The sequence below is a fragment of the Crocuta crocuta genome, unplaced genomic scaffold, assembly GCF_008692635.1.
Source record: "Crocuta crocuta isolate KB4526 unplaced genomic scaffold, BGI_CrCroc_1.0 scaffold64, whole genome shotgun sequence".
Lineage (NCBI taxonomy): Eukaryota > Metazoa > Chordata > Mammalia > Carnivora > Hyaenidae > Crocuta > Crocuta crocuta.
Genome location: NW_027530640.1, coordinates 10,224,170 through 10,251,208, shown reverse-complemented (window position 1 = coordinate 10,251,208; position 27,039 = coordinate 10,224,170). Strand labels below are relative to the sequence as shown.

General features: G+C 45.0%; 1 protein-coding gene across 6 annotated transcripts in view; it reads left to right on the top strand.

Annotated features, from left to right (window-relative positions):
* KLHL3 (kelch like family member 3) overlaps positions 1–27,039 on the top strand; it is a 121,193-nt gene that overhangs the window by 42,628 nt on the left and 51,526 nt on the right. For 5 of the 6 annotated variants that reach the window (XM_077768684.1, XM_077768688.1, XM_077768685.1 and 2 more), the window contains 3 exons: positions 2,349–2,470; positions 11,367–11,529; positions 25,755–25,864. In XM_077768684.1, coding sequence (XP_077624810.1) covers positions 2,349–2,470; positions 11,367–11,529; positions 25,755–25,864 — 395 coding nt within the window. Of the gene's footprint in view, positions 1–2,348; positions 2,471–2,984; positions 3,047–11,366; positions 11,530–25,754; positions 25,865–27,039 lie in introns of those variants that run through there. The other variant, XM_077768687.1, reaches the window with a different exon arrangement.

Below are 27,039 nucleotides of genomic sequence, written 5' to 3'. Positions count from 1 at the left end.
GAGGACCATGGGGGAGAAGAAGGGGGGAAATGGTGGGGGAAAGGGAGAGAGGCAAACCATGAGAGACTCTTGAATGCTGAGAAACAAACTGAGGACTGATGGATGTGGGGGGGAGGGGGGAGATGGGCATGGAGGAGGGCACTTGTGGGGATGAGCACTGGGTGTTATATGAAACCAATTTGACAATAAACTATTTGTAAAAAAAAAGAAAAAGAAAATGGTGTCTTAAGGTTTGCTATACATTTGACTAATAAGAATGATCTTTCATCCCACAGAAAAATAAAACTTTTGCTCATATATACTGATAATTTCATGTAATTTCAGGAGTTTGCACTTGTTTACCCCAAAGTTACAAAACTGACTGTCTGATCTGAGTCGCAAGTACAAATTCCACAGAGAGAAAACAATCAAGCCAGGCTCTAGTTTCACACTCACATAAGGGCTTCTGAATCTCTTGGTTCTTATAGTCAGGTGTTTCTTTTTCTCAGTCTTTTTTCTAAGGTCCAAGTTCTCAAACTAAGAATTGGCTGTCTATAATTATCGTTTGCATTATAATCATCAACTGGCCTCTTACTGATGAACTTCTTAATAGCTGTTTAGAGAGATGAGTTGAACTTTTTATTTTCTTGGGTATAGATTTTTATTTTTTGTGTCTCAGAATAAACTCAAAAGAGAGAGTATGTGAGAGCCTGTCTAATGGGTGCAGTAGAAATCCACTATCTTTTCCTCTTCTCCCTTTGCGTCTTTGTCCTGCCTCAAAGCTCTTTGTGTTGAGGCCCTATCACTGGCTTCTCCCAGCAGTCAGAGAGAAGACAGAACAGGGTGGAGAGTCTTGGGTCTACCTGGTCTGGCAGTGGAAGGAGTGGGCAGGATTTGGAATGATTTTCCTCCCTCTTCCAAACTCATTCAGATCTCTTACTGTGTCGGGATGGGAATTGTAGATTGGTGCAGGAATCATGTGCTGCCCATGCAGCTTGGAGGTGGGCGTCTGCAGCCCACACGCTGTACTGTACTTGATTTTCTTGGCTCCAGTGCACAAATTCCACAGAGAGAAAACAACTATCCAGGCTCTGTTTTCATACTTCCTTAAGGGCTTCTGAATTTCTGTTTCTTGCAGTCAAGTTGCCCTTTATTTCAGTCTACAAAGACATATCTAGCCTGTCTTTTCCTACTGGAATCAGCAGCCCTTGTTGGCTGAGCCTGGCTCTAGATAAACCCGTGTGCTGTGGAGAGAGGGCTGACTGAGGAGAGGGGCCCCATTTCTGTGCAAGTGTGGTGCCGCTGCTGCCCTAGTTCACAGGCTCTGTCCTTTCTTTTTTGGATTATCATCAAGGCCTCCCAACTGTTTTCCCTGCCTCTGATCCTGCTTCCACCGTGCATCCAAAATTTCATTCAAAAATACCCATCTGTTGATGTCATTCCCCTGTTTAAAACCTTTCAGTGGCGCTTCTCCTAGGATCAAGTCCAAACTCATTTGCATGGCTTACAAGGCTCTGCTAGCCCTTGTTGCTGTCTCCCTCTCTAGCTTCTTCTCACTGGCACCTCATACCAGCCTCTCATTCCTCCCCAAATTTATCTTCTGGCACTTTCTGCCTTTACAACTTACGGTTCCTGCATCTGGCTCATACCTTCCTCACCTTTGCTGTCCATGGAAATACCCAGCTTAAGTGTGACCTCCTACTAGGATGGCTTCCAGGGCTTGTTGCTCCATCTTCTGCATTCTTGGGATTTCGTGGAGGGTCGCGATTAGAGTGTGGGCTCTGGAGTCACACGTGCTGGTTTCAGTCCCAGCCTGGCGCCTTCCTAGATATGTGACTGTGGGCAAAATGAATACTCACCCTCCTGAGCCACAGTTTCTTCATCTGTAAAATGGGGATAATATTAACAAAACTCCTAGGCTGTTGTCAAGATTGAAAGAGGTACCACTTTAAAGTGCTTAGCCCATTGCTTAGCCATAGTTGGCACTCAATAAATGTTACTTTTTATTGTTGTTGTTATACTGGTATGTTGTATATATCTCTATTAAGCTCTTATCACCTCATATATTTTTATATATCTGCACTGCTAGGCCGTGAGTCCCTTGAGAGCAGGTGCATATCTTGTTCACTTTTCTGGGCCCTGTGTGTACAAGTTTATAGCAGACAGTGTGGGGAATGCTCACCCTTGGGTTTGCAAATGATCACAGGCGCAAAGTTGATGTGCCCTTGAGGTGAGCTGTTTTATCCTTCTCCATGCCCAAATCCTTTCTGCCGCCTCCTGACGCTTTTATGGTGCCGACACAGGGCAGGGGACTATGTGAAAGTTAAGCACCACGTTCGTGTCCGTTTTGGTTTTGTTTTGGACTGTAGGTGACATGTCTGAGAGTAAAGCCAAGAAGATAGAAATCAAGGACGTGGATGGGAGGACACTGAATAAGCTGATTGACTACATCTACACGGCAGAAATCGAGGTGACTGAAGAGAACGTCCAGGTAAATTCAACCCTACCTTAATAGCTCATCATGCACTATTATTGCTTCATTTCATTGAACCCTCACAACAACTCACTTGGTAGCTGGAGAGGAAACTAAATGTCCAAAGAGGTTAGGTGACTTGCCCTGTGTCACAGGGCCTGGAGGTGGGTGAATGAGCCTCAAACCCCTGCCTGCCTGACCGTGGCACCCATGTTCTTAGCTGCTGAGCCATAATACCTCTGAATGAGCTTGGGCCCTGGAGCAGTCTTTTAACTCACGGTGGTTCAAACTCCAGGTGCATGAAGAACCAAAAGCCTGGGTGAACCCTCTTTTCCCCAGTCATCATCTCATCTCAAGAATTTTCAGTGTGGATTGTGAGGCTGTTAAAAATTTTTCCTGTTTCAACATTAGTCACCCGAGTTTCTCTGAGCACTCATGCTCGGAGATGGAGGTGCCAAGCACCAGGCCCGAGTCTCAGCAGGGGCGTGCGGCTGTGAAGCGTGTGCCTTTTCCTCCTTTTGCTGCCCTGCCCTCATCCTCAGCCATCTGGAGTCTTGAAAAGAGGAGCCAGCGAAGACACTGCTTCACCCTAAGGTGTGCATCTTTACGGTGGGGACATGAGGCAGCACCAGCATGCTTTACTAGGGGAGATGGTTGAGGGTGTGTGGCCCACTCTGGGACCTGCAAACTCCTGGGCTAAACACAGACACAGGACATACTACTTCTTATCATTAAGGGCCTTACCATTTCAGTAAAGTGCTGGAAGGTACATGTGATTTGAAGAATTTTTCTTTTTTCTTTTTTTTTAAATCACAGTTCCACTTTCTTTATTGTGAGGCAGATACCTCTCCAGTGACCAAAATGCCTATTTCCCTTTTCCAGAACACTACCTCCTTTACCAGGATCATGGTATTTGGAAGGCTGCATTGGTAATCATTGTTTTTTCATTCAATTCAACACAGATGTTTGAGTGCCACTTATATGCCAGGCACTTCATTGGGCTCCGTGGTTGATCTAGTCTACTCCCCTTCCCCTTTTAAATTGAGGTATATTTTATGCCCTGTAACACACAGCATTTGCAGTTTGTTTCTGGTCTTTTTCATCCAGGAGGAAATGGACAAGGGAGTGCTTACATCTTAGGTCTAGCAACAGAATAGAAACAGCTGAATGACTTCTGAGCAGTAACAGTGAGCACAGAGTAGTTTGGTACAAAATGACTATGGTGCATATATTGAAAAAACCATATATGGTGCATGTATTGAAAAAACATGTGAAATGGTTGATATCAAACCACCATCACATTTATATTCACTTGGGTACTTTGAAAAGTGATGTAAATATTGAGATTTACAAAATGCCAGACATTACATCTTTTGCAACTCTAATGAACAATGCTAGATGTCAACTGAAAAATGTACAGGGGGTAAATAATTTTTAAAAAAATCATGCATTATGGTATATCAGTAAGTATTAATCATATAGTGTAGTAGACAGAGTAATGCCCCTCCCCCCAAAATGTCCATGTCCTTTTTCCTGGAGCCTATGAATATGTTAGGTTCTAACTGTCATAGAGGAGTTAACTGTGCATATGGAATTAATGTTGTTGATCAGTAGACAAGCAATGGGGAGATTACCTTGGATTATCCGGGTGGGTCCAGTATAGTCACAGGGACTCTTTGAAGTGGAAGATGGAGGTAGACTAAAGAGAATCAGAGACAATGTGACCTGACAAAACTCAATGTTTCCATTAAAAAAATTTTTTTTAAATATTTAATTTATTTCTCAGCAGAGACAATGTGACCTGACAAAACTCAATGTTTCCATTAAAAAATTTTTTTTTAAATATTTAATTTATTTCTCAGAGAGAGCAAGAGAGAGAGAGACAGCGTGAGCATGGGAGAGTCAGAGAGAGAGGGGGAGAAACAGAATCTGAAACAGGCTCCAGGCTCTGAGCTGACGGTCAGCACAGAGCCTGACGTGGGGCTCAAACCCACGAACTGTGAGATCATGCCCTGAGCCAAAGTCGGACACTTAACCAACTGAGCCACCCAGGCGGCCTGATCTTTCCATTTTTAAAGACAGGGTGCCACGAACCAAGGAATGTGGGTAGCCTCTAGGAGCAGGAAAGGCAAGGAAACATATTCTCCCTTAGAGCCTTCACAAGGAATGCAACCCTGTTGACACCTTTTTTGAATCCAGAGAGATGCATTTGGGACTTCTGACTTCCAGAAGTGTAAGAAAATAAATTTGTGTTGTTTTAAACCACTAAGACAACACCAAATACCTCCCTGCCCTGAAAAAACAAACACAAAAACAAAAAACCCAACAACAAAAAAACAAACCAACAAATGCAACACTGTAGGTGAGGTTGTAGATTGTATGAATGGAACCAGCTTTTTCTTCCCTTTTTACCATGTATTTTTTGAATAACTTCCTCCCCCCACCCCCATCAGGTCCAAAGTATTTATAAACTTGGATAAGTAGATGTACCACTCTGAATCCTTATCATCTGGCTAGGTATTTATCTTTGCAGCTTTGGTCTAACCCAGTGATAGTGTGTAAACACCATTTCCTAAAGGCAGATAGACTCATTAGAGTCCTCTATAGAAAGTGGCTTCACCACTGCTTGCTGTAAAACTATGTTATAGGGCAGGGCAGGGGGCCAGAATGAAGATGTGCAGGTTCAGAGAAAGAAGGAGAAGTAGAGATGAGGCAGGAGTTGGGTCTGAAGGGGGGCCTATGTCCGAGCCTTAGCTTCACCACTGGTCGAGAATGAGTGCTCTTGTTCTCACTCTGTCCCCCAGCATGGTGTCTGTTTTCCCATCTGTAAAGTGAAGGCATGGGACCCAGTCAGCTCTGGGCAGAGAAGACACTTACTCTGTCAACTTCTGATTTGCGTTCCCTCCCTTGTACTAGAGCCTCTCTGACACCCTCACTGATACCCTGCCTCAAGGATCAATTTTCATAATTAGTAGTTATTCTATTGACTCGTCAGACTGTCTGCCTTCAAATCCTGGCTCCACCATTTTCTGGATGTGAGACACTAGGCAGCTTACTGCATCTTTTTGAGCCTCAGTGTTTTCATCTGTAATATGGGCATAATAGCAGTTTAATCTCATAGGGTTAGTGAGAGGATTAAATGAATTCATATAGATAAAGCCTTAGAACATTGCTACCCTATGCCAGGCAGACAGTTTGGGCACTGTGGGTGCTGTGAGCACAGAGACCCTGTCACTAAGGAGCACATGGTGTGAGGTTGGAGATGCATGACTAGGCAAATAGGTACTCTGCAGTGTGGTAGGGCCAGGGTGGAGGTACCCAGGAAGCAGGGAATGGTCATCACTGCCTTGATGAGGATGGTCATGGGGACAGCATCACTGAGAACATGTTGTGTGGGCCACATCTTGAAGGAGTACTGGGTGGTCAGGACTTCCTCCTCTGCCCACATGCCTGTGTCCCCATTGGTGCATGAGCCGCTAGAGAGTTCATTTGTGTATGGGAGGTGGGGGTGGGGAGCGGGGCATGTGCAGGGGCTCCAGTGGAAGACACAGTGTGGAACCTTCAGGGAACTGTGCATTGCTTGAAATCCGTGAGATATACTATTTTTCCCCCTCCCTTTACAGTGTGGTTTGATTGGGGTGATCTGGGGGAAATCAAAACAAAAAAGCTTGAGAAGAGAAAGTTTGGATCAAAATGTGGCTGCTTCTTCATGCTGTGACGTATCTGCTGAGGCAGTTGCTCACAAACTGTGAAGACAGCCTTTGTTGAGGATTTAGTGCACTGAGGAGGTGCGCATGGAGGCCCTGGGGCACTCCTGAGAGACTGCGAAACAGCGGTCTAAGACTGGGGCTTGGTTAAATGGCTCCCAGAGCTCAACCCTTAATCCCTTCCCAGCCACACAGACCCTGGAGAGACCGAATAGCCTTTCTATGGTGGAGGTAACAGCCTTCATACCTGACACTTAGTGATCCTCATTGAAAGCCAAGCATGTGGCAGTCACTTCACATGCATTATTTCACTTCATCTCATCACCACCAAATGTGAGTATTCTAGTATGATCCCTCTTTCACGGTTGAAGAAGCTAATGCTCCAAGTGGTTGAATAGGCGGTAGCGTTAAGATTTGAACCTACCTCTCTCCATCTCACTGTGGTCTATTGACATGGGGGAACTTGAGTTTCTTGTTAAATGAATGATCAGAATCTTGACTTCAGCTCCTGATAATTAATAATAATAAAAAACAGTTTAATTGAGCACTCCCTATGCACCAGGCTGTCTGTTGACTGCTTTAAATGTATTTGTCTCATTGGATTCTCACAACAAACCTCGAAGGCAGTGCCATCATCATCTTTATTTTACCCTTGAGGCGGCAGAGCACAGACAGGTTCAGCAATTTGCCTTTAGTCACATGGCTGGTAAGTGGAGAAGTCAGAAGTCTAAGTGACAGTTTTAATCACAGCACCATTTTGCTAGTGCTCCTGATCATCTACATACCGCTTTCCCTCTCCCTCCCATCTTCCCTCCCTCCTTCCTTTGCTCTCTCAATTTCTCTCTCCCCTACCCCACTTTCTTTTTTTGTTCAATACATTTTTATTTAACAATGTTTCTAAGTTTATTTTTGACAGAGAGCATGAGTGGGGGAGGGGCCTGAGAGGGCGGGGACAGAGAATCCAAAGTGGGCTCTGTCTCACAGCACAGACGCAGGGCTCGAACTCATGAACCATGAGACCGTGACCTAAGCTGAAGTTGGACACTTAGCTGACTGAGCCACCCAGATGCCCTTAACTATGCTTCTGTACCAGGCCTCTTTGCCTGGTGCTGGCAGAGACAGACCCACTGTGTGGCTGCGGCCTCGGCCTGTCACCTGACACCTCTGGTTAGTGATCCCCCTCCCTCTGTGCGTAGTCCTGCCTCCCTGAAATTCCAGGAGTAGGTGCTTTCTGAGGCAGGGCATTTCCTTTTGTTTTTGTTAGAGGAAACAAACTCAGTGACGGGATATCCTCTGCTGTGTTTTCATGTTATCCGAGGGAGAGAAAAAACAAAACGGGGCCTGCTTGTGAAAAATGGACCGGGGGCCATTTGCAAGCTAGAGGGGAACCTGTAAACTCTCTGCTGAGGGTCTTCCTAGGGCCTGCTTTCCCAGAACCTTTAACACCAGGGTGACAAGAAGCAAGCTAAACGCTTTTTGACCTGGAGTCATTTTACATCCCTGTGGTGGTTCCAGCCAATGGCTCCTACATGCTCTTCCTTCCAGGGGCCAAGCAGTGCTGCCCTTGTGATTCCACCAAGCCGAGAACCCAAGCTTGGCCTCTTGTTCACAGCCTGTTGCTGCTGCCCCTTGAGGGAGTCAGGGAGTTGCATTGCACACGAGATAAGAGAGGAGGAAATCCTCAGAAAGCCCTTGTTGATGTGGGAGAGGGAAGTGAGGACAGCCACCTTATGCATGTTGTGCTCTCTTTTCTTTCACAGCCTTTGGGGATGTTTGTCTGTTTCCATCATGTGCAGCCCCCAGAATCCCCGTGGATGGGGCCCCGGTTTATACCTGAGACTCAGTTTGAGCAATGACTTATCGCCCCCAAACCTTGCCCTTAGCCTTCTGACTTCCTTTACTTTTCTTTACGCCTTCCTGTATGAAGCAAGTAGTGAAAGAAAAGGCCCTTTGACTCATAGCTAATCACAGTCTAAGATCAAAGAGAGGGAAGGAGCAATTGGAGAAACCACAAGCCCCCGTTCCCTTTGGGAAGTCATCTTGGGAATGCTTTTGGGCAGGAGTGGACCTAAACAGGATGGGGAGGGTGGTATAGAGAGGTGGAAAGCCTGACAATTTTTGCCTGCTGAGTGTGTTTTNTCTGGGGGGGGTGGGGGGGAGAGGGGATTTAAAAACTAAAAGTATAACCTAAGGAATATGTTCAGGAAGGATTTATTATTTAAGTTCTTTGACTGGTTGTCACGGGCTTGAGAATTTAAGCATCACACTGTGCCACTCTCTTTGTGGTGAAAAAGAAGGCAAGGGGGAAGGGTGTGTGTGTCCCTGGCATGCTGTCATCTTGGCTTGGCTGGGAATGCAGTCTAGGGGCAGATGGGAGCCTCAGAAATCCTTCTCTATGCGGCTTAAAAGGCTGCTCTCCCTTTTGTCTCTCTTCTTAGCCTGACCTTTTTGGGGCCTGCCCCACCGCTGAGGACAGTGTGTGCTGGGCAACATTTGATTATTCCTCTCCAGCAAGAAGTTCCTGGTCCCTAGTGTGATCAACCATCCCAGCTTGCTCAGGACTGAGGGGTCTGCTGGGAGGTAAAACTTTCAGTGCTAAAAATGGGCAAAGTCTCAGCAAACCAGAATGACCTGTCGACCTTTGGCCCTAACTGTAGATTGTAGCTAGTGCTGGGTCACAGGGCTACCATAGAGGTCGTTTGGGGATTTGAAACACAGCTTTCCTTTCCTGCTGTGTATTCAGCAAGAATGGTTAATGGTTCTCTACTTCTAGCAGGCAGTGACTAATCTGGTCCTAGAATCTGTTTGGCTAGGCTCAGCAAGCTCACAGATTAATTGTGGTTCCCAGTTTATGGCTGCTTAGTGGGGCCACCCACTAGGTGGCTGCATCATGGGGATGAGGCTCAGGTGGTCACATTTGGAGCTGCCTTATGGTCTAAAACTCCCAAGAGTGGGTGAATTTATCTTTTTCCTTCTCTGGAATGAATCATTGACTCAAAACACGCTAAAGGACATGGTGTTAATTTACCATTGGGGACATAGGATAGTGGAAGAAAGAAAGGAGAGGACATGCTTTCTAGAACATTCTGGAACTCATCTGTGTGAGGGAAGAAGTTAAGCTGATAGGGAGGAGGAGCTTGCCTTGTGGAGAGTAGGCACTTAGCTCAGTAGTAGGAGCTCTGGTGGTAGAGGACGAGGTTGGTGGTTTCTGCCTATGGGTAGGGATGAGGAAAGGCTACCTCAATTTTAGCACTGAAAGTCCTGTGTCCTGGGAAACCCCTTGTCCATAAGCAAACTTAGCTGCTTACCCTAGTGGCGAGCAAGGCCCAAGAATGGACAGGGGGGCTGAGTTTATGGCCTTATTGCATGGAGTGTTCAGATGTGTTTTGGGGGGTCAGGGTCTAGAATTTAAATCTTGTAAAAAAAAAAAAAAGACTTTTATAGTGTCCTAAATCAGGAAAACAAATGTATCTGTAGCCCATGTCTTCCTGGGCAAGCCCTTGTGGATGAGAACAGCTGGAGACTGGCCCAGACACTCTCTCTGAGAGCCAAGGGAGCAGCTGAGACCAAAGGCCTGGGACACATGGGGGTTGTTAGGGGGGTGAAATGGTTGCTGGGGACCCTGAGCTAAGCAGCCTCAATGAAACTATAATGCTCTATGATTTTATTTCGTTTTAGAAAGTCACTCTCAGACTGTCTACCTTTTCCCAAGGGTAGGGGTGGAGGGGAGCAGGGCTGGAGTCTAATAGGACTATGCTGTCTCTTCTGTATATTTGATCTAGAGGGCAGGCTTTGGCAGCTGTGGGAAAGTCCTAGGGAAACTAGACGGGTTGGCGGGCTGCACACCCCTCTGGCTTGCTCAAGCCAGTCTTCCCTGGCTTTTAGGAAAAACACATGCACACACACCTGAGCAGGAACTATTTCTGTCTTCCAGGGTACAGTGTAAATACTCATGTGTTCTGTGACCTTTTAAAAGGAAACGCCTCTCTCCTTTCTCTGGGAATGTACCTAAAGATGTTCTTTACCATTTATCTGTTGGATGAGAGAGTACACTGTGACTGCCTGAATCTCAAGGGATTTGAGGGTCACTCTTTTGTTCCAGTAGATTGTTAGCTCCACAAGAGCACGGATCTGGTTTATTGTGCTTACCACTAAACCCCAGAGCCTAGACCAGTACCTGGCATACAGATGCTTGAGTAATGAACATACTAGTGAACAATTTAGTCAGTGCCTTTCTGAGTGAAAATGATATGCTAAAAGCTGTAGATAAGCGCTTTCTCAAACTTGGCTGTGTGTTAACACGCTTGGGGAGCTTTAGAAACATCTCACTGTCCAGGACACATCTCATACCCATTAAGTTAAAATCTTTGGTGGTGAGACCTAGGCATCAGTATTTAAATAAATTCTCCAGGTGATTCAGTATGTAGCCAAGTAGGAGAACCAATCTGTCTTGGTCTCCTTGGGCTGCTGTAACAGAATACCACACAATGGGTGGCTTAAACAACAGAACTTTGCTTTCTCCTGGTTTTGGAAATTACAAGTCCAGGACCAGAGTTCCAGCTGATTCAGTTGCCAAAGAGTCTCTTCCTGGCTTTTCATGAGGTCGCTTTCTCCCTGTGTCCTCACGTTGTAGAGAGAGCGAGAGCTCTCGTATCTCTCTGTCTTCTTGTAAAGGCCCCACCATTATGGCTTCATTTAACCTTTATCACCTCTTCATAGGCCCCTGTTTTCCAAATACAGTCCTGCTGGGGTTAGGCTTTCAGCATTACAAATTTGAGGGAAGAGGGCACAAACATTCAGTCCATAAGCATCTTGTTACTCCAAGTATATGGTTCCTGGACCAGCAGCTGCATGTATCACCTGGATGTTTGTTAGAAATGCAGGCTGTCAGGCCCCACCCTAGGCCTATTGAATTGGAGCTTTTATATGATCCCCAGATATTTCATATATTCATTCCTCATTGGGAGGCACTGCTGTGGAATGTAGGGTTAAAGAATCTGCTGGTGCCGAGGATCCACCAAAGGAGAGTAGTGAGAAATAGGGCTGGAGCTGCCCTGAAGGAAGTTTGGACTTAGTTGGACAGGCAGAGGAGAGAGAGCCATGCAAGACCTTGTGAGCGTGGGAGTGATATGATTGGAAAGATGCTTTAGTGAGAAGAGGCCCCGCCGGAGGGGTCTGGTGTCTCAGAATGTCACCTTCTTCTCCAGGTGCTGCTCCCAGCAGCCAGCTTGCTGCAGCTCATGGACGTTCGGCAGAACTGCTGTGATTTCCTGCAGTCTCAGTTGCATCCCACCAATTGCTTGGGCATCCGCGCGTTTGCCGATGTGCACACCTGCACTGACCTTCTGCAGCAGGCCAACGCCTACGCAGGTAACGGGGAACCGGCGCTGCACCTCTCCCGAGCTTGTGGGGCAGGCTCCTCAGAGACGGTGTCAAGAGCACTCTGCTGTGAAGCGGTTGTAATGTCGTCCTTTGGCGACAAGACAGGTGGAAGGATACCTAACAATGCGAGTTCTGACAATCATCAAGTGGAATAGGATTAATTGCCAGTCATTTTCACAAGAGAAGAGGAAGGAGATCTGAGACTTTGTGGAGGGAGGAGTCATTTGAGCTAGGTCCTGAAGTCATTTTTATTATTGTTTAAGAAAATTGCTTTCCTACCTTCCTTCCTTCCTTCCTTCCTTCCTTCCTTCCTTCCTTCCTTCCTTCCTTCCTTCTCTCTCTCTCTCTCTCTCTTTCTTTCTTAAGTTTTATTCGTTTTGAGAGAGAGAGAGAGAGAGCATGAGAGGGGAGGGCAGAAACAGAGGGAGAGAAGGAGGATCCCAAGCAGGTTTTGCACTATCAGCAGGGAGCCCGATGTGGGACTCAGACTCACAAACCATGAGATCACAACCTGAACCGAAATGAACAGTCGGACACTTAACCAGCTGAGCCACCCAGGCACCCTAAAAATTTCTTTCTTGATCAAAGTGTCCTATGGATATGGTTTTAGAAGTCNGAAAAAAAAAAAAAATTAAAAAAAAAAAAAAAAGAAGTCAGATACTACTGCAGAGCTACTCAGAGTCTCCCTGCTCTGCCTTCCCACACCAGGTCCACTCTCTACTCCACTCAACCTTCAGTTCTGACAGAATTAAAGGGCAGGTTCTGATTCTGCTAAAAGCTGCTACATCTACTTGTTACCTCCATTTATCTAAGTAAAGTGTGTCACTGTTTTGGATTTATTAGTTTGGATATTATCTGTTGACTTTTCACAGAAGTACAGGATTAAACTTTCATAGACTTTCCCTCATATATACATGCTTTTTCCTGCTCTATTCTCCAAGTACCATTTCTACAACCGAGTTGAATGACCAATTATAATGAGGTTTTCTTTTGTTTTTATGAGAAAAGCAGTTAATAATTAGCTTTTTCAGGCTGGATTTTTTTATTAAAAATTTTTATGTTTATTTATTTTTGAGAGGGAGAGAGGGAGAATCTGAGCAGGGGACGGGCAGAGACAGAGGGAGACACAGAATCTGAAGCAAGTCCCAGGCTGTGAGCTGTTAGCATAGAGCCCAATGTGGGACTCGAATCCACAGACCACGAGATCATGACCTGAACCAAAGTCAGACACTCAACTGACTGAGCTACCCAGGCTCCCCAGTTCTGAATTTTATTCACCTTGTAATCTCACAGACATTAGGAAACATCTAAAAAGTACTAATTAATACAGAATTAAGAGTAGTAAAGTCTGTACTAGGCATAGACTGTGAGATTACATAGCACTACTTTGTTGGGGAGTATACTTGTTCACCAAATGCTTGAATCCTATGCTGGACGTTTTCTAGGTGCCGGAGAAGTAATAGAAAACTAAACAAGTCTCTGCTCTCAAGGAAAAATTCCTACCATTCATCCTCGTAAGACAGATTCTTTTAAGAATTGGACAGCAGGGAGCGAAATAAGTCAGGCAGAGAAGGACAAATATCATATGTTTCCACGTATAGGAGGATTAGGAGGAACTTGACGGAGGAACAAGGGGGAGAAGAAGGGGGGAAATGGTGGGGGAAAGGGAGAGAGGCAAACCATGAGAGACTCTTGAATGCTGACAAAAACTGAGGACTGATGGATGTGGGGGGGAGGGGGGGATGGGCATGGAGGAGGACACTTGTGGGGATGAGCACTGAGTGTTATGTGGAAACTAATTTGACAATAAACTATTTGTAAAAAAAATAAAAAAATAAAAAAATAAAAAATAAGTGTTTAAATCACACACACAAAAAAAGAATTGGACAGCAGATAATTGTGCTGATTTCATTCAATTTCTCTGCCACACCTTGTTATCCTCTTAATTTAATGGGATTTTGGGAGGGAGCAGAGATGGGCATGAGTGTTCAGTTCACTATGTTTAGCTGGAAAGAAATCTTCACTGATATTTATTTTTACTCGAGGACAGAAAAAGATCATGGGTGGCCCAACCAATGGGTCTAGTCATTTTAATCAATAGATACACTCATGGCTCCCTCTTTCCCTTACAGTAAAGTGTCTCATTCTTCCCCATACCCAAACAAATACCGTCTGTTTTTGTGTCTCCTGTTCATCCCATGTCTGGAAATGCACCAAGGGCCTGTTGATTGCCTACCTGCCAGCCCCCTGTGCTGTGTTAGTCATTCAGTCCACAAGGCAATGAGCATGTGCTCTATTTCTTGGAAACCTTGTGTTCTTTTATTAACCCCCAGGCTCTAGGAGCCTGCATAGACTCTCACTTCTGCCCGAAATCTGTTTCTGACACAAACGGGCTCAGTTGTTAAGATGATGATTTTTGTGAAGGACATTCCCCAGTGGTCCCAGTTCTGAACCTACTGACTCTTCTTGACGCTGAACCTTTACTCTCCTATTTCTCTACTCCCCCTCCTATGAACCCTTTTTCCTTCATATCCTTCACTTTCTTTCTTCTTTTTTTCTCAAGGAGCCCTTTCTAGGCATAGAAAGGACTCCCCACCCCAGCCTTTGAAGAGGTCACTTTCTTAAAGGATGTGCTCAGGCTTTGCTTCACCCAGAGCCAAGAACTTGGCCAAGGCCCAGGTCAGCTTGTGAACATGTGCTGGTATAGTGGCAAAGAGAGAGTGCTTAGATGCCAGCAATTCTTTTTTTCTTCCTTGTCCCCCTCCCTAGCCTTCTCCTTCTGCAGTGTGTCCACGCATGTGTGGTTTTGTGTTTTGTAGTTGGCTGACACATTTTCTGAACCTCCAACTTTGACAGAACCCCTTGGTTCTTCTGGCCTGGCTTTCCCCCACATTCACAAATTGTTTCCTCTTGGTCCTTTCACTGTCTGTCCCACAAGTGGTGACAGACACTTGTGGGAGAATGGGGAGGGAGCTGTTGGAACACAACGTCGTCTTGATACTCCTTGGTCCTGAGGTGGCCATGGTCATTGGATTCTGTCAGCATAGTGGGTGTTTGTGCACACAGGTGTGTATGTAGTTGTCTTGTTGAATTATTTCTGGTTGGCATTTATTGAGCTGCCACTTTGGGTCACATCCTCATTTAATACATGCAACAACTAAGGAAAGTAAGGCACAGAGAAGCGAAGAAATTAGTTGGTATCACATAGCTGGTAGAGACAGAGGCAGGGTTCAAACCGATGTAACATTGACTCCAAAGCAGTTTTTATAAATACTACACTCTTTGGCTTCCAGGCTCCATTTGGACATAGGCGGACCTATGGATTGGTAACTGATGAGTGTTGGTACCTAGAGTTGACATTTTTCATTGGAATTGTGAGCCTGGAAGACTGTGCCATGGAGTCACTAAATCCAACAACCGGGCCATGTAGACAGATGACCAGCTTCTCTGCTAGACTCAGGGTGTTTAGTCATCTTTGGGTGGAGAAGTGAGATGTGAACATCTTCTTTTCCCTGTTGGAAGGCTGCCCCCTCATTGCACATGTAAGTCCTCTTACTTTCCCTGTAACTGTTAGCATGACTTCAGGCTAAGAGTCCCCTAACTGTGGAGCCTTGTGGGGAGCCTGTGACCATCTCCTGCTCATAGTTTCTCTGTAGCCCTCAGCCTTGCACAACAGGAAAACCATGGTAATGCAGAGGTTGATAAGACCTTAGTGGAAAGATTTTATTTTATTTTATTTTATTTTTTACAAATAGTTTATTGTCAAATTAGTTTCCACATAACACTCAGTGCTCATCCCCACGAGTGTCCTCCTCCATGCCCATCCCCCCCCCCACATCCATCAGTCCTCAGTTTTTGTCAGCATTCAAGAGTCTCTCATGGTTTGCCTCTCTCCCTTTCCCCCACCATTTNCTGAGCTCCTCGAACTCTTCTTTCATGTTCCTGGATCAGTTGTCTCTTTTTTTGTCAGCTTCTTGTTTTTCTATAATGGCGTCTTCTAAATCACTTATTCTCCTTTCTGCCTCTTCAATCCGTGCATTGGAGGCCTCTATTTTATTATGTATCTCATTTATCGCCTTTTTAAATTCTTCATGCCTATTTTTATTTTCCATTCTGTCTGTAGCCATAGTTTCATTGATGTCCCCTATGTTTTTTTCAAGTCCAGCTATTAATTTTACCATTATTATTCTAAAATCTTTTTCAGTTATGCTGCTGATATCTGTTTTCAGCAGTTCATTAGCTGTCATTTCTTCTTGGAGTTTCTTTGGAGGAGAGCTCTTTCGTTTCGTCATTTTAGTTAGCTTTCTGGCTCTTGGTGGTTTTAAAGACCTGTTATGTCTTTTTATCTATGAGCGCTGCTATATCCAAGAAGACTCTTTGACTTTCCAGGGCCTATCCTTTCAGAGAGTGTTTTTTGAATGGTATCTCTTGGTCTCTCTTGTTGGGACCTTGGTTATTTTATTTTCCTATTCATAGTGATATTTGGGACTCTCCACCTTGTGTACTCTAGCTTGTTTCTTGAGGTAGCCATTAGAAGGCTCTCTCATTGGATTCTGCGCCCTTTTTCTCCCAATCTCTCAGGTTTTGTAAGGTTTCCAATGGCTTCAGATCTTTTCTGTGTGATGTATGGGCGCAAGTGCAAGTACGGAGCTCCTTACCTCTCCGCCATCTTGCCCCCTTCTCTAGTGGAAGATTTTAGAGGAAGAAATGTGAAAGTAAGATTGTGAAGTGTTTAGAGAAGGGTGTGTGAAATGATGATCGACACTTAATCCCTCATACCTACCCAATGTTGTGAGTCTGCTTTGTTTCTTTGTTCTTGTACCCTCTGATTTTAGACGGAACTTGACATTCTGTGCCATCACTGCCTCTTAAGACAGAGCTGATGTCTTGTGTCTGTCCCACTGTAAGTGTGGAGATGTGGGCACCAACTAGGGTCACATACAAGGGGCAGGTAGTATCAGCCCTTGTGGTCACAGGCTTCCCTACCCCATGCCTTTCATTAGGAGGTGTTTTAAACCAAGAAACTACAAGGAGACCTTCCAGTTCAGAACTATTATCAGACCAGCCAGCACTAGGAGCTGAGTGACTCTCGGCCTTTCTTTCCCTTTCTGTGTTGGGAGCAGTACATCCTGCTCTGTTCCCAGGATGGCTTGGGGAATGGGAGGACAGGGAGGAGAGCCTCCTGCAGAAGTAGGCACCACCACGGGAGTTGTGCTTCAGAGCCTCCCCACCATCTCATAATCTGCAGTAACAGAGCCTCTCATCTGGGTCCTGGTAGAAAGATGAGGCTCCTCAGGTCAGCACCACAGCTGCCAGTTAGGGAGAGAAGACCACTTCCAGAGCTTCTGATTTTGGTGTCTCTTTATCCAGATACACAGGCAGGTATGTCCTGCTTCCCACACCCTGTCCAGTCTCTGGCTAGCTGGCCTCTGCCTGTGCTTGTTCGTGACCCCAAGCCTTACCTCTGACTTACATTCTTTTTTCTTCTCTAACACAAACTTTTACTGTTGTTACTGCTCTTGTTACTGCTATCTTAATAGAAAACCACCCCTGATTTTTATAGGAAAAGCAGACAGGCTGAAAGAGCAGGCAGAACACCACAATCCTACCCAGAGAGGACCACGGCCAACACTTGCCCATAGAGCTTTCACCATCTTTCCCATTGTATATGTATGTTTTCCAGCTTAAAAAAAAAAACTTTGTAGTATATTCCAAACACTCTTTCATGTTAGCAGGTACATTGCTATACCATCATTACTGAAATGAGTTGATTCAATAAAATTCAACTTATATTCACAAAAAAACTCAAATAGTACACAAAGTTACAAAATGCAAAGTCCATCTTCTTTCATGCCCTGTCTCATAAGGGCACTGGGGAACCATCTTGGAACCCTATGGAATATATACATGTGTGTGTGTGTGTGTGTGTGTATTGTTTTTTAACATACGTAAATACATGCATTCTGTACTTATTGCACTTTTTCTTGACTTTGTATAAAATCTTGGCTACATCTTGTTCCTTTTCTCTGCAGCATCATATGGATGAACGTCCTCAACTAATAGAATTAATGTTATTTTTGTTTCACATACAATGCTTGGGTGGGGATTCTTATACCCGCTGTTTTGGAGTACAGTTGCTAGTATATAAGTAATAGTGAGGTTGTCCCTCTAGAGTACCATCTCAATAGCATAAAGTAGCTCAGAGAGAGTGTGCTTTAAAAAAAATTGATAGATATTGATTGCTCAGTTGCCTTCCAAAAAATGTAAGTATTTTTAAGGTGAGCTCTTGCGTCTGATAAGTCACCAAGAGGCAGATACAGTCTGAGGAGGCTGGAGCATCACCTCTCCCTCCCCAACTGCCTATTTGGCTTCCTGTTTGGAATGACCCTGTTTCTTCCTGCTGTGCAGTCCCCTGCTTCCTCCAGGTCCAGTTTCCCCCTCCAGGTTATGTCCCCACATTTTTGCTGTGATATTTTATTCTGAGGTTGGAGGGGGTTCTCTCCTGGTTTAGAAGCTGACTGCTTCGACCCTTGCTCCCAGCTCATGGGTAGCTAGCAGCTAAGAAAGGGACCCTGGTGTTTTGTGTGGTCTGTTTCTTATCCCTCATTATTGTTTCCAGGGCTGCTTAATCTTTAACCTTGTCAGCCAGGGCCCTGGTTTATGGGGACTGTGTTGCTTGATAATTGGGCAGCCATGTCTTGGGCCATCAGCAGAGCTGGTTGGGAGGGATGTTAATGGGATCCCATTAATGGAATGGCAATTAAAATTCCTTGGACATGTTGTTTACATCAGTCGGCCAAAGCTGAGCTGTAGTCCTTCAGCCACGGGATGGAAAAGCCATTGGATTTCACGTGTTCGTGGAGAGAAATAGCCTTCTTTTTTTTTTTTTTAATATTTTTTATTTATTTCTGAGAGAGAGAGAGAGACAGCGTGAGCAGGGGAGGGTCAGAGAGAGAGGGAGACACAGAATCTGAAACAGAGAAATAGCCTTCTTTTGACTGAGTCACTTGAGATCATCGAACGAAGTGACTAAATTAAGGGCAACCAAAAAGAAAAAAAAAAGTTGACAGATCACTTAAAAATCATGAACCTCTGACTCAGCGAAGGTTGTCTTGTAGAATTGCTGCCTCCAGCCTGGCTTCATGAAATGATGACAGTGACAGTAATGGTAATCGTAGGAGGTTTTACCTTTGCTGAACGTTTGCTAGGTGCCAGGCATGGTGCTCCATGTTTCCCAGGCATGACTTCATTTTGGCCATGTGACTATGAGAGTTGGCTACCATTTTTCCAATTTATGCATGAAGTAGCTGACACTATAGAAAGGCTGGTAACTTGACAAAGATCACATAGTAATTGGCAATGCCAGGATTCACAGTGAGGCTGTCTGATATAGGAGCCTGTGCTCTGAGCCGACTACTTATTTTCACATCCACCCGGGCCAGTCCAGCCTTGCCGTTCATTACACTTGTCTCACCCCTGCCTTCCTGATTTTCTGTTCTAACTTAAAAGAGGCAAAAGAACCAGTAGTGTATGATGCAGGTAGTTTTTGTTGTTAGATGTCTCCTTTTGGAGAATTAGTTTCTTTTAGGAAACTTTCTTATTCTTATATGCTCTGGGTAACAGGGAATTCTGGTGTTGAATCAGTAACACTGACAAATGGGAATTTTTCATGTAGCTCCTTGGTGTGTGTGTGTGTGTGTATGTGTGTGTGTATGCACATATATGTTGGAAATGTATGTTGGAGAGATAACACATGTATCTAGAATTAAGTCACTGGGGGGAGGAGGGGAGAAGTAGTGATATTTAGAGTCTGAGGGCTGGTGGTCATGACCCTTGTGGGAAATGGTCAAGGTAGATCTCTTACTTTTTTCATTCTTTAAGGAATTTTTTTTAAAGCAAGAATTTGATAATCCAAATTACATTTCCTTGCTCAGTTATCAGTTCTGTTATTTAAAGCAGAAGTGACATTCTGAGCTATTCCACAGTAAAGAATTACAAAACTAAAGAAAGGAATGCTTTAAATTTTTGTACTTTGCTGAAACTGGGGGCACTGAAAGCCAAATCCTGCTTCAGGAAAGCTTACTTCTGTCCTCCAAAAATAGGGCAGTAGGGGAAAGAGAGATTTAAAGCAGTTCTTTTTTGTTGTTTTACCTTACTAAAATGTTTTGATCCTGTTTGTCTGTTCGCCTGTGTCAGCCAGTCTTTTCCCGGGGGGTGGGGGTGGGGGGTATGACCAGCGGTTCAGGTCAGAACTGCTCAGGCCTGTTCCCTGGGGCTGCTGGCCCTGGAATAATGGGGTTCATTTCATCTCTGCAGGTCAGAGAAGTCATAGATGGATTTTCAGTTCCATTTGTTCTGGGCTTGTAGTTTAGATGAACCTGATTAAAGGTTTATTTCATCCCATCAAGAAGTTGGAATGGGTTTGGGATTAACTTGGGAGGTTGCCCAAGCCCTAAGCAGTCAGTCCTGAAGAATGGGCAGGGACACACAATATATGCAGATGTGCTGGACACTGAGAATTCAGCTTCAAACAGGCAAACTTAAACAAGGTAGACCCTATCCTCACGAGCTTCACAGTCCCAGTATGAAAGAATAACCTCAGATGATACAGTGGGTAGATTAGTGCTATGATAATTTTTATTTTCGGTTTTGGGGGCTTTGGAAAAACAGAAGAATATCACTTCATCTAGCCTGGTGGGCAGACAGATTAGGGGAAGAACCTCAATTCAGGAGTTAGGTCTGAGATTTGAGTCCAGGGCTAATGTCAGGATGTTGAGAACACACCTCTTCTAAGGTTGTTTTTAAAGGAAGGTCTTTGAATTCATTTTTCTCTTTGTCTCTCTGCAGTAGTGACCCTAAGAGGGATTCTTAGTGTGCTCCGACATCGATACTGAGTTTTACCACAGCAGCCTGCTTAGGACAAATTGTTATAATTGCAGGGACAAAGGGTGTTTGCTGTTGTAATCATACAGCCCCGGTTTCAAAACCTGGTTCTACCACTTAGTGCTGTGTGGGCGTAAGCACAGGACTAAGTAACTTTTGGAGCTTCCATCTCTTCATTTGTAAAATGGGGATATTGATACTTTAGCGGAGATTTGGGGAGAAGTAAGTGACACAGTATATGTAAAATGCCTACCACAGTGTTAGCTACTATTAGGAAATGCCCTCAACTTTCTCCTGCTTCCATGAAAGCCCTGGAAAAGCACAGATCCAACTGTGCACCAGACCAAGTCTTTTCTCATGCTTTCAGCTTTGGCAAGCTATGTGTGTGTTGCTTGGTGGGGAAAGGACTTGAAATTCTCTGGTTTCCCTTCCCTTTCCCATAATTTCTCATCCAAATGGATAAGAACAGACATAATGTGTTTCATTAATCAAAGCTTACAGGTTACACAGTGTTTGTTACTTATAGTAAAGGCTGGTCAATTAGGACCCTTAACCAAAAGAACTGACTTTTTTTCCTTCTCTGTTTTCCCTCCTCCTTAGGGAAACAGAAGCAAAAAGACTAGAAGAGTTAGAGTTGATAATTGGAGAGTTCCCCTTCAAGGGGCTAGCCCACGCTCTCCACACACCCCAGCTGTCCCCCAAGTTTTGGCCCGCCTGCCTCTCCACTGCATCTCCTTGAACCTGGCAGAGTTTTTCATGCTTTGTACTTGTTCAGTAAATATGTGTTAGATGAGTGAAGGTATAGCTTAGCTTTAGCAAGCCTGAGCTGTTGCTGTTGCCTACAAAAGCTCTGAATTTTCCTGCTGGCCTACTGTTATTTGTACTTGGAGTGCCTCTCCCAGCCATGGCCCAGTCATGGACTTTGGGTTGGAGTTACTGGTGCCTTGTCTTACCCCTCTTAGAAGCCAGTAGGCTCCTTACAGACAACAGCTCCACTTTGAAGAAACCCTGCATCTGGCACATTATTTACATTAACAGCCATTGAGCACTTGCAAGGGTCTCAGTCATTGTGAGTTAACTATATTTGCTTATGTAATGCCCATATACCTTTATGAGATAGGTAGTATTATTAGCCCTGCTTAATTGATGAGAAAACTGTAGCCTTATAGAAATTGAATAACCTATCACCAAAAAGTTGGTTGAGCTTGATGGAATGAAACTGTAAACTTTGGGGGTTCACAGAGAGGACCTGCAGTCCCAAGGGAGGTCTCTGATATGGTGGAAAAACTACTGTGTTGGAGAGCAGAGCTGCCCACAGAACTGGACTTTGCGAAGTAGGAGCGTGGGCTGATAGAATAATCATCCCTCATTTCTAAAGAGCTTCTTAAGCATCTCAAAATTGATGATAAAGAATTATTGACCATATTAATAACCATATTGTCATCTCCTAGCTTCAAAACAACCTTGAGACCTAAGTCAGCTATTATAGTCCCATTTTATGGATGATGAAGCAAAAGCCCGGAAAGAAGTGATAATAAGAGGTGGAGTTAGGACTTAAACCCAGGCCTTGTCACTCTTAGCTAAGATTCTTGATTATGTTCTTCTTTAATACAGCAAGGCAAAGCAAACAGTCCATAAGCACATAAATGTTAAAGGTAGAAGATTCTCACAGGAGGTACCTTCTGGGAATAGAAGTGTTTCTTTCTGGGAAGCAGCTGGGGAGAGGGCTGATTTGAATACAGTGTTGGCTGGGGAGCTTGTGTCTCCCAGGAAATCAAGTTGGACAGAGCATCCTGTTCCTGCTGTTCTATCTTACTCTTTCTTGTGTGTGTGTTGCTAGCAGAAAGGGAGGTGAGGTTGATCCCCAGGCTCTGGGGACTCAACCTGTCTCCTCAGACAAAAGAGGAAGGGAAGAAGATTCCCTCTTTGCTTCCTTTCTCTGTGTTTTCCTTCTCATGCCCTGCAAATCTCCTAGGTCCGAGGGTACCAGCCCTGGGTGTGGAGCTGCTACCCTCTCCCCGCCAGCTGCCCCTTCCCTGCCATCTGCTGCTTCCAGTGGGAGGATTTCTGGAGGGGTTTCAATGGACGGTTCCAGATGGGCCAAGCAGCAGCCCACTTCAGAAAGAAGGGAGCTAGGGGCGCCTGGGTGGCTCAGTTGGGCTTCCGACTTCGGCTCAGGTCATGATCTCACGGTTTGTGGGTTGGAACCCTGTGTTGGGCTCTGTGCTGAGCCAGCTCAGAGCCTGGAGCCTGTTTCGGATTCTGTGTCTCCCTCTCTCTCTGACCCTCCCCTACTCACGCTCTCTCTCTGTCTCTCTCACAGAAATAAATAAGACATTAAAAAAACTTGTTTAGAAAGAAGGGACCTAGATTCAAATTCTGCAGTGCCCCAGAGGGTGATAGATGGGGAAGTGTGGGGCCTGTTTCCTGCCTTGATTGATCTTTGAGAATCTCTCAAAGCCACCTAGAATACACATTGCTGCACTTCATCTTTTTCCTTTTCTTTTTTTAAATGTTTGTTTTTTTATTTGTTTTTTATTTATTTTTGAAAGAGAGAGAGAGAGCGAGCAGGGGAGGGTCAGAGAGAGAGGGAGATACAGAATTTAAAGACAGGCTCCAGGCTCTGAGCTAGCTGTCAGCACGGAGCCCGACGCAGGGCTCGAACCTACAAACTGTGAGATCATGACCTGAGCCAAAGTCTGACGCTTAACCAACTGAGCCACCTAGGCGCCCCCATCTTCTTCCTTTTCAAAATCCAGGCCCATCTACTTTCAGCTTTATGAGCTATGAGGAAGTACTTTTCACACCCCACATTTTCATTTCTTACCTCCTCCTGTTCTCTTTCTTCTCCCTCCTCCAAATGTCAGGGTTTTGGTCAGCCAAAGATAAAGGCAGGAAGGTTGTGTGTGGCTCCGGGCCACCCACATCCACCCGCATGATGTGGGTGCTGGTTTGCCTGAACTCTCCTGCTTAGCTCAGTCTTGGCAGATACAGAGTCTAGATGTCCTAAATTTTATTTTGGTGTGGTGACTGCTTTTTCTCTTCACTAATTCTTGGTGTTGCCAACAGATGGAGATCTCTGGTCCAAAGACTTCTTGGACCAGAAGTGGCATATAGGGAGAATCCTGTTGCTTTCCAAGGCTTCAAGGCCAAGAACTAATTCCCATCATCCAAAGGATATTGTTCACTTGCCCTTATTTAAAAATCTTTAGGAATGAATGCTTTAAATATAGTGTCATGTAGTCCTCAATATTCCCATAGTTAGGGAAGTCTTTTGAATGTCTAACCTAAAATCTAAGCTTTAACTAAAGGCTGTTTCCTGTTGACATACGAAGAAGGAAGACGAGCTTCTTCTCACTTTATAGCATTTGCTTCCCTTCGTAAGGGATGTGCCTCTTAAATTTGTTTTGTCACGTCCAAGCATTCCTGAGCTTCATGGTAGACAAGCCTTAACTATAGACTCAGTGATATCATGAGGCTAGGGGAAAACAAGTGGGGAGCCCATTTTGTCCAGTGAAAGATGGACAAGATTGTTTATAACTGGATCTCTGAGAGTAAAATATTGACATTTGGAGGCTCTGGATGCAGGGTCTGTGGGAATTCTTTGGGTCTGAAATTATTTCAAGTTAAAGTTGAAAATGATTTTTTAAGGAGTGATTTAAATCTTCCTTGTTTGGCTTAAAATTTTTTTAAGTTTATTTTTTTTATTTTGAGAGAGAGTATGCAGGAGGGTGGGGTGGAAGGGAGGGAGGGAGGGGGAGAGAGAGACAGAGAGACAGAGAATCCCAAGAAGGCTCTGCAGTGTCAGCATGGAGCCCCATGCGGGGCTCAAACTCACAAACTGTGAGACCATGACCTGAGCTGAAATCAAGAGTCAGATGCTTAACCGACTGAGCCACCCAGGCATCCCTTCTTTGTTTGCTTTAAAGAAGCTGATGAATATAAGAGCTTAGCATGCTCTGATTTTCCTTTTCATTATATGGCTGCAGCAGGGTTGCTTCCCAGGGATGGAGGGATTCTGAATCTCACTAGAGGGGCTGGCCAGACCAAGCAGGGGTAGCTCTCCATAGGAAGTGGGAGGTATGGCCCTTTAGATTTATCTGAGAAGCCTTGTAAGGCTAGAGAGGGGCCAGCAGAGAAAGAAGAGGGGAGGCCTGGAGCCAGGAGGGCAGGGAGCACAGACGTTCCTTGGGCCAATGGGGCAGAACTATGAGAGGACTGAGGAAGGAGACCAGCCTGAGGCAGTTGCCAAGTTGCCAGAACTTGCTGTATCTGGAATTGTCAGCTCATGGGCCACTTTACCTTGGCAGAACTTGCAAAAATAGTTTTGACACTTCCTTTCTCATCATAGCATGGGAGGGAGGCAAGACAAGCTGTCGTGTCCCCATTCCACAGAGGGATAGTGAGGCCTTAGGGAGGTGATGCCCTTGGCTCAGGAACACAGCTTGCAAATGCAAAGCCAGAATTTGAATCTAGGTTCCTTCCTTCTGAAGTGCACACTCTTTCGCTGACATTTTACTGTCTCTGTAATAGCAGGATGGTGGCCTGGGCAAATGTCAGGATAGCAATTGTCCTTGGCATTTCCCCTGCGTGGACATCTGGCCTGTGTGTTTTGTCTCGTTCTAGCCATCCCCAAATTCTCCTCCATCTTAATGGTCTCCACTGGCCTGCCTGTCACGGACTGTTCCTCATGGTGGTGGGGACAACATGCTGGGATAGATGCTTAGTCAGGCCTCCTTGTGAATCATAGACTCTGGAGTGGGCTTAAGGGACTTAAAGTGGGCTTTGGACATTAAAGGATGATGCCTTCTGCCAGCCTTCAAATGTTGACTTTGTACTAGAATCCCAGAGACTTCCAGCCACACAGCAGTTCTGACCCACTTTTGTTTGGCTGAGCTGCAGGGGGCACTGTCTGCAGATCTGCCAGCTTGCACCTTCAGGGCAAATGAGCTCAATTAAGTAGGCAGGTCCCAGCGAGGCTATTCTGCAACGCCATTATTAATCTCATGGAGCATGGAAGAAAATATAACTTCACATCTCTCTGCCCCATTTTCATCTATGTTGATGTTCAGGATGGAGGATCACGCAGAGAGATGCCTTTGCTGCCACATTAAGAGGCTAGTTTCCCTTCAGCCAGAATGTACTGTCTTTCTCTCTGCCTCTCTGTCCCTTTTCCTCATGCCCACCCCCAGAGTCCCCAGGACTCCACTCCGAATTTCACAGGTTGCCATGGCCTTGGTTCCTGGAAGGGCAGGAAGAGTGTTGTAACTTTGTTTTCTGAACTTCGGCTTTTTTTTCTTTTTTCTTTCTTTTTATTTTTTTTGGAACAGAGCAGCACTTTCCAGAGGTGATGCTGGGGGAAGAATTTCTTAGCCTCAGTCTGGACCAGGTATGCAGCTTGATATCCAGTGACAAGCTGACCGTTTCTTCAGAGGAGAAGGTATGGCCTGGGCCCTTGGTGAAATAGGAGTCTCACACATGAGGTGGTCTTGGTAGGGAGTTGTGGTTCAGTGAGATATTTTTTTCTTTTTCAGTGGGAAAAAAAAAGCTTATTTTTTTGTCCATTTAAATAATTAGAAAAAGGCCTTCTGGTTCATGACTACCACCTTCGGTGTCTGGACTCTTTGAGGAAGAAATAACAGTGGTGATGATGATGGTGACAAATCTGCCTCCATTTACTTGATGTTTAGAGTTTCCCACATACTCTACTAAGTGCCTTATTCTCTGTAGTTCGCTTAGCCTTCACCACAACCCTATGAAGCAGATATAGCTATCGCCCCCACATTACAGATGAGGAAGACTAACTTGGAGGAAGTAATTAATTAGCTTTTCCGAGTTCACTCAGCTAGTTAGTGCAGACTTGGGATCCCCTGTCACTTGGTCTTAACTACTGTCCCACCTGGACTCTTGGGAGCATCACTGAGCATTTAAGTCAGAGAAGGCCTTTGGGGAACACCTAATAGGGGATTAGAACTTTTACTGATGAGGAAACTGAGGCCCAGAGAGGAAATAGGATCTGTTGGGAGTCACACAGTCAGTAGCCATTGCAAAACTAGACCCCGGTTCTCTTGATACCTAGTTCCCTAATTCACTGACCATTCACCACTTTGTGCTACAGGCTTGATTTCTGCCCACAGATTTAGCTGCCCTGTGACTGTTGATCTGTTCTACCTCTAGGCCTTCCCTCTCACTGACCCTCTGCTTGAACTGTTCTCCCCTTCCATCTTCATCTGGGTGAATTCCAAACCAGATTCCATTCTACTTCTACCAGGAAGAAATTCTTTACTGCAGGGAATGTACTCCACTGTACTGAAAATAACATAAACTTTGATGTTGGCCAGTTGGGTACAGATCTCATCGCTAGTATTTACAAGTTAGTTGGTGACCTTGGGTGAGATACTTTGCTTCTCCATCGTTTTCTCACGTATAGAGTGAGAAAAGTAATAGAATATATTCCACAGGGTGGTTGTGGGTATTAAATGGGATAAGGTATGTAAAATGCCTGGTATCGATGGTACCTGGAACCTAGTAGGTGCTCATTCACTGTTGTCATTGGGGAGAGACTTTTTAGTGCCCTGGAAACCATTTGGGCTTTGGACTCAGGCACACCTGGTT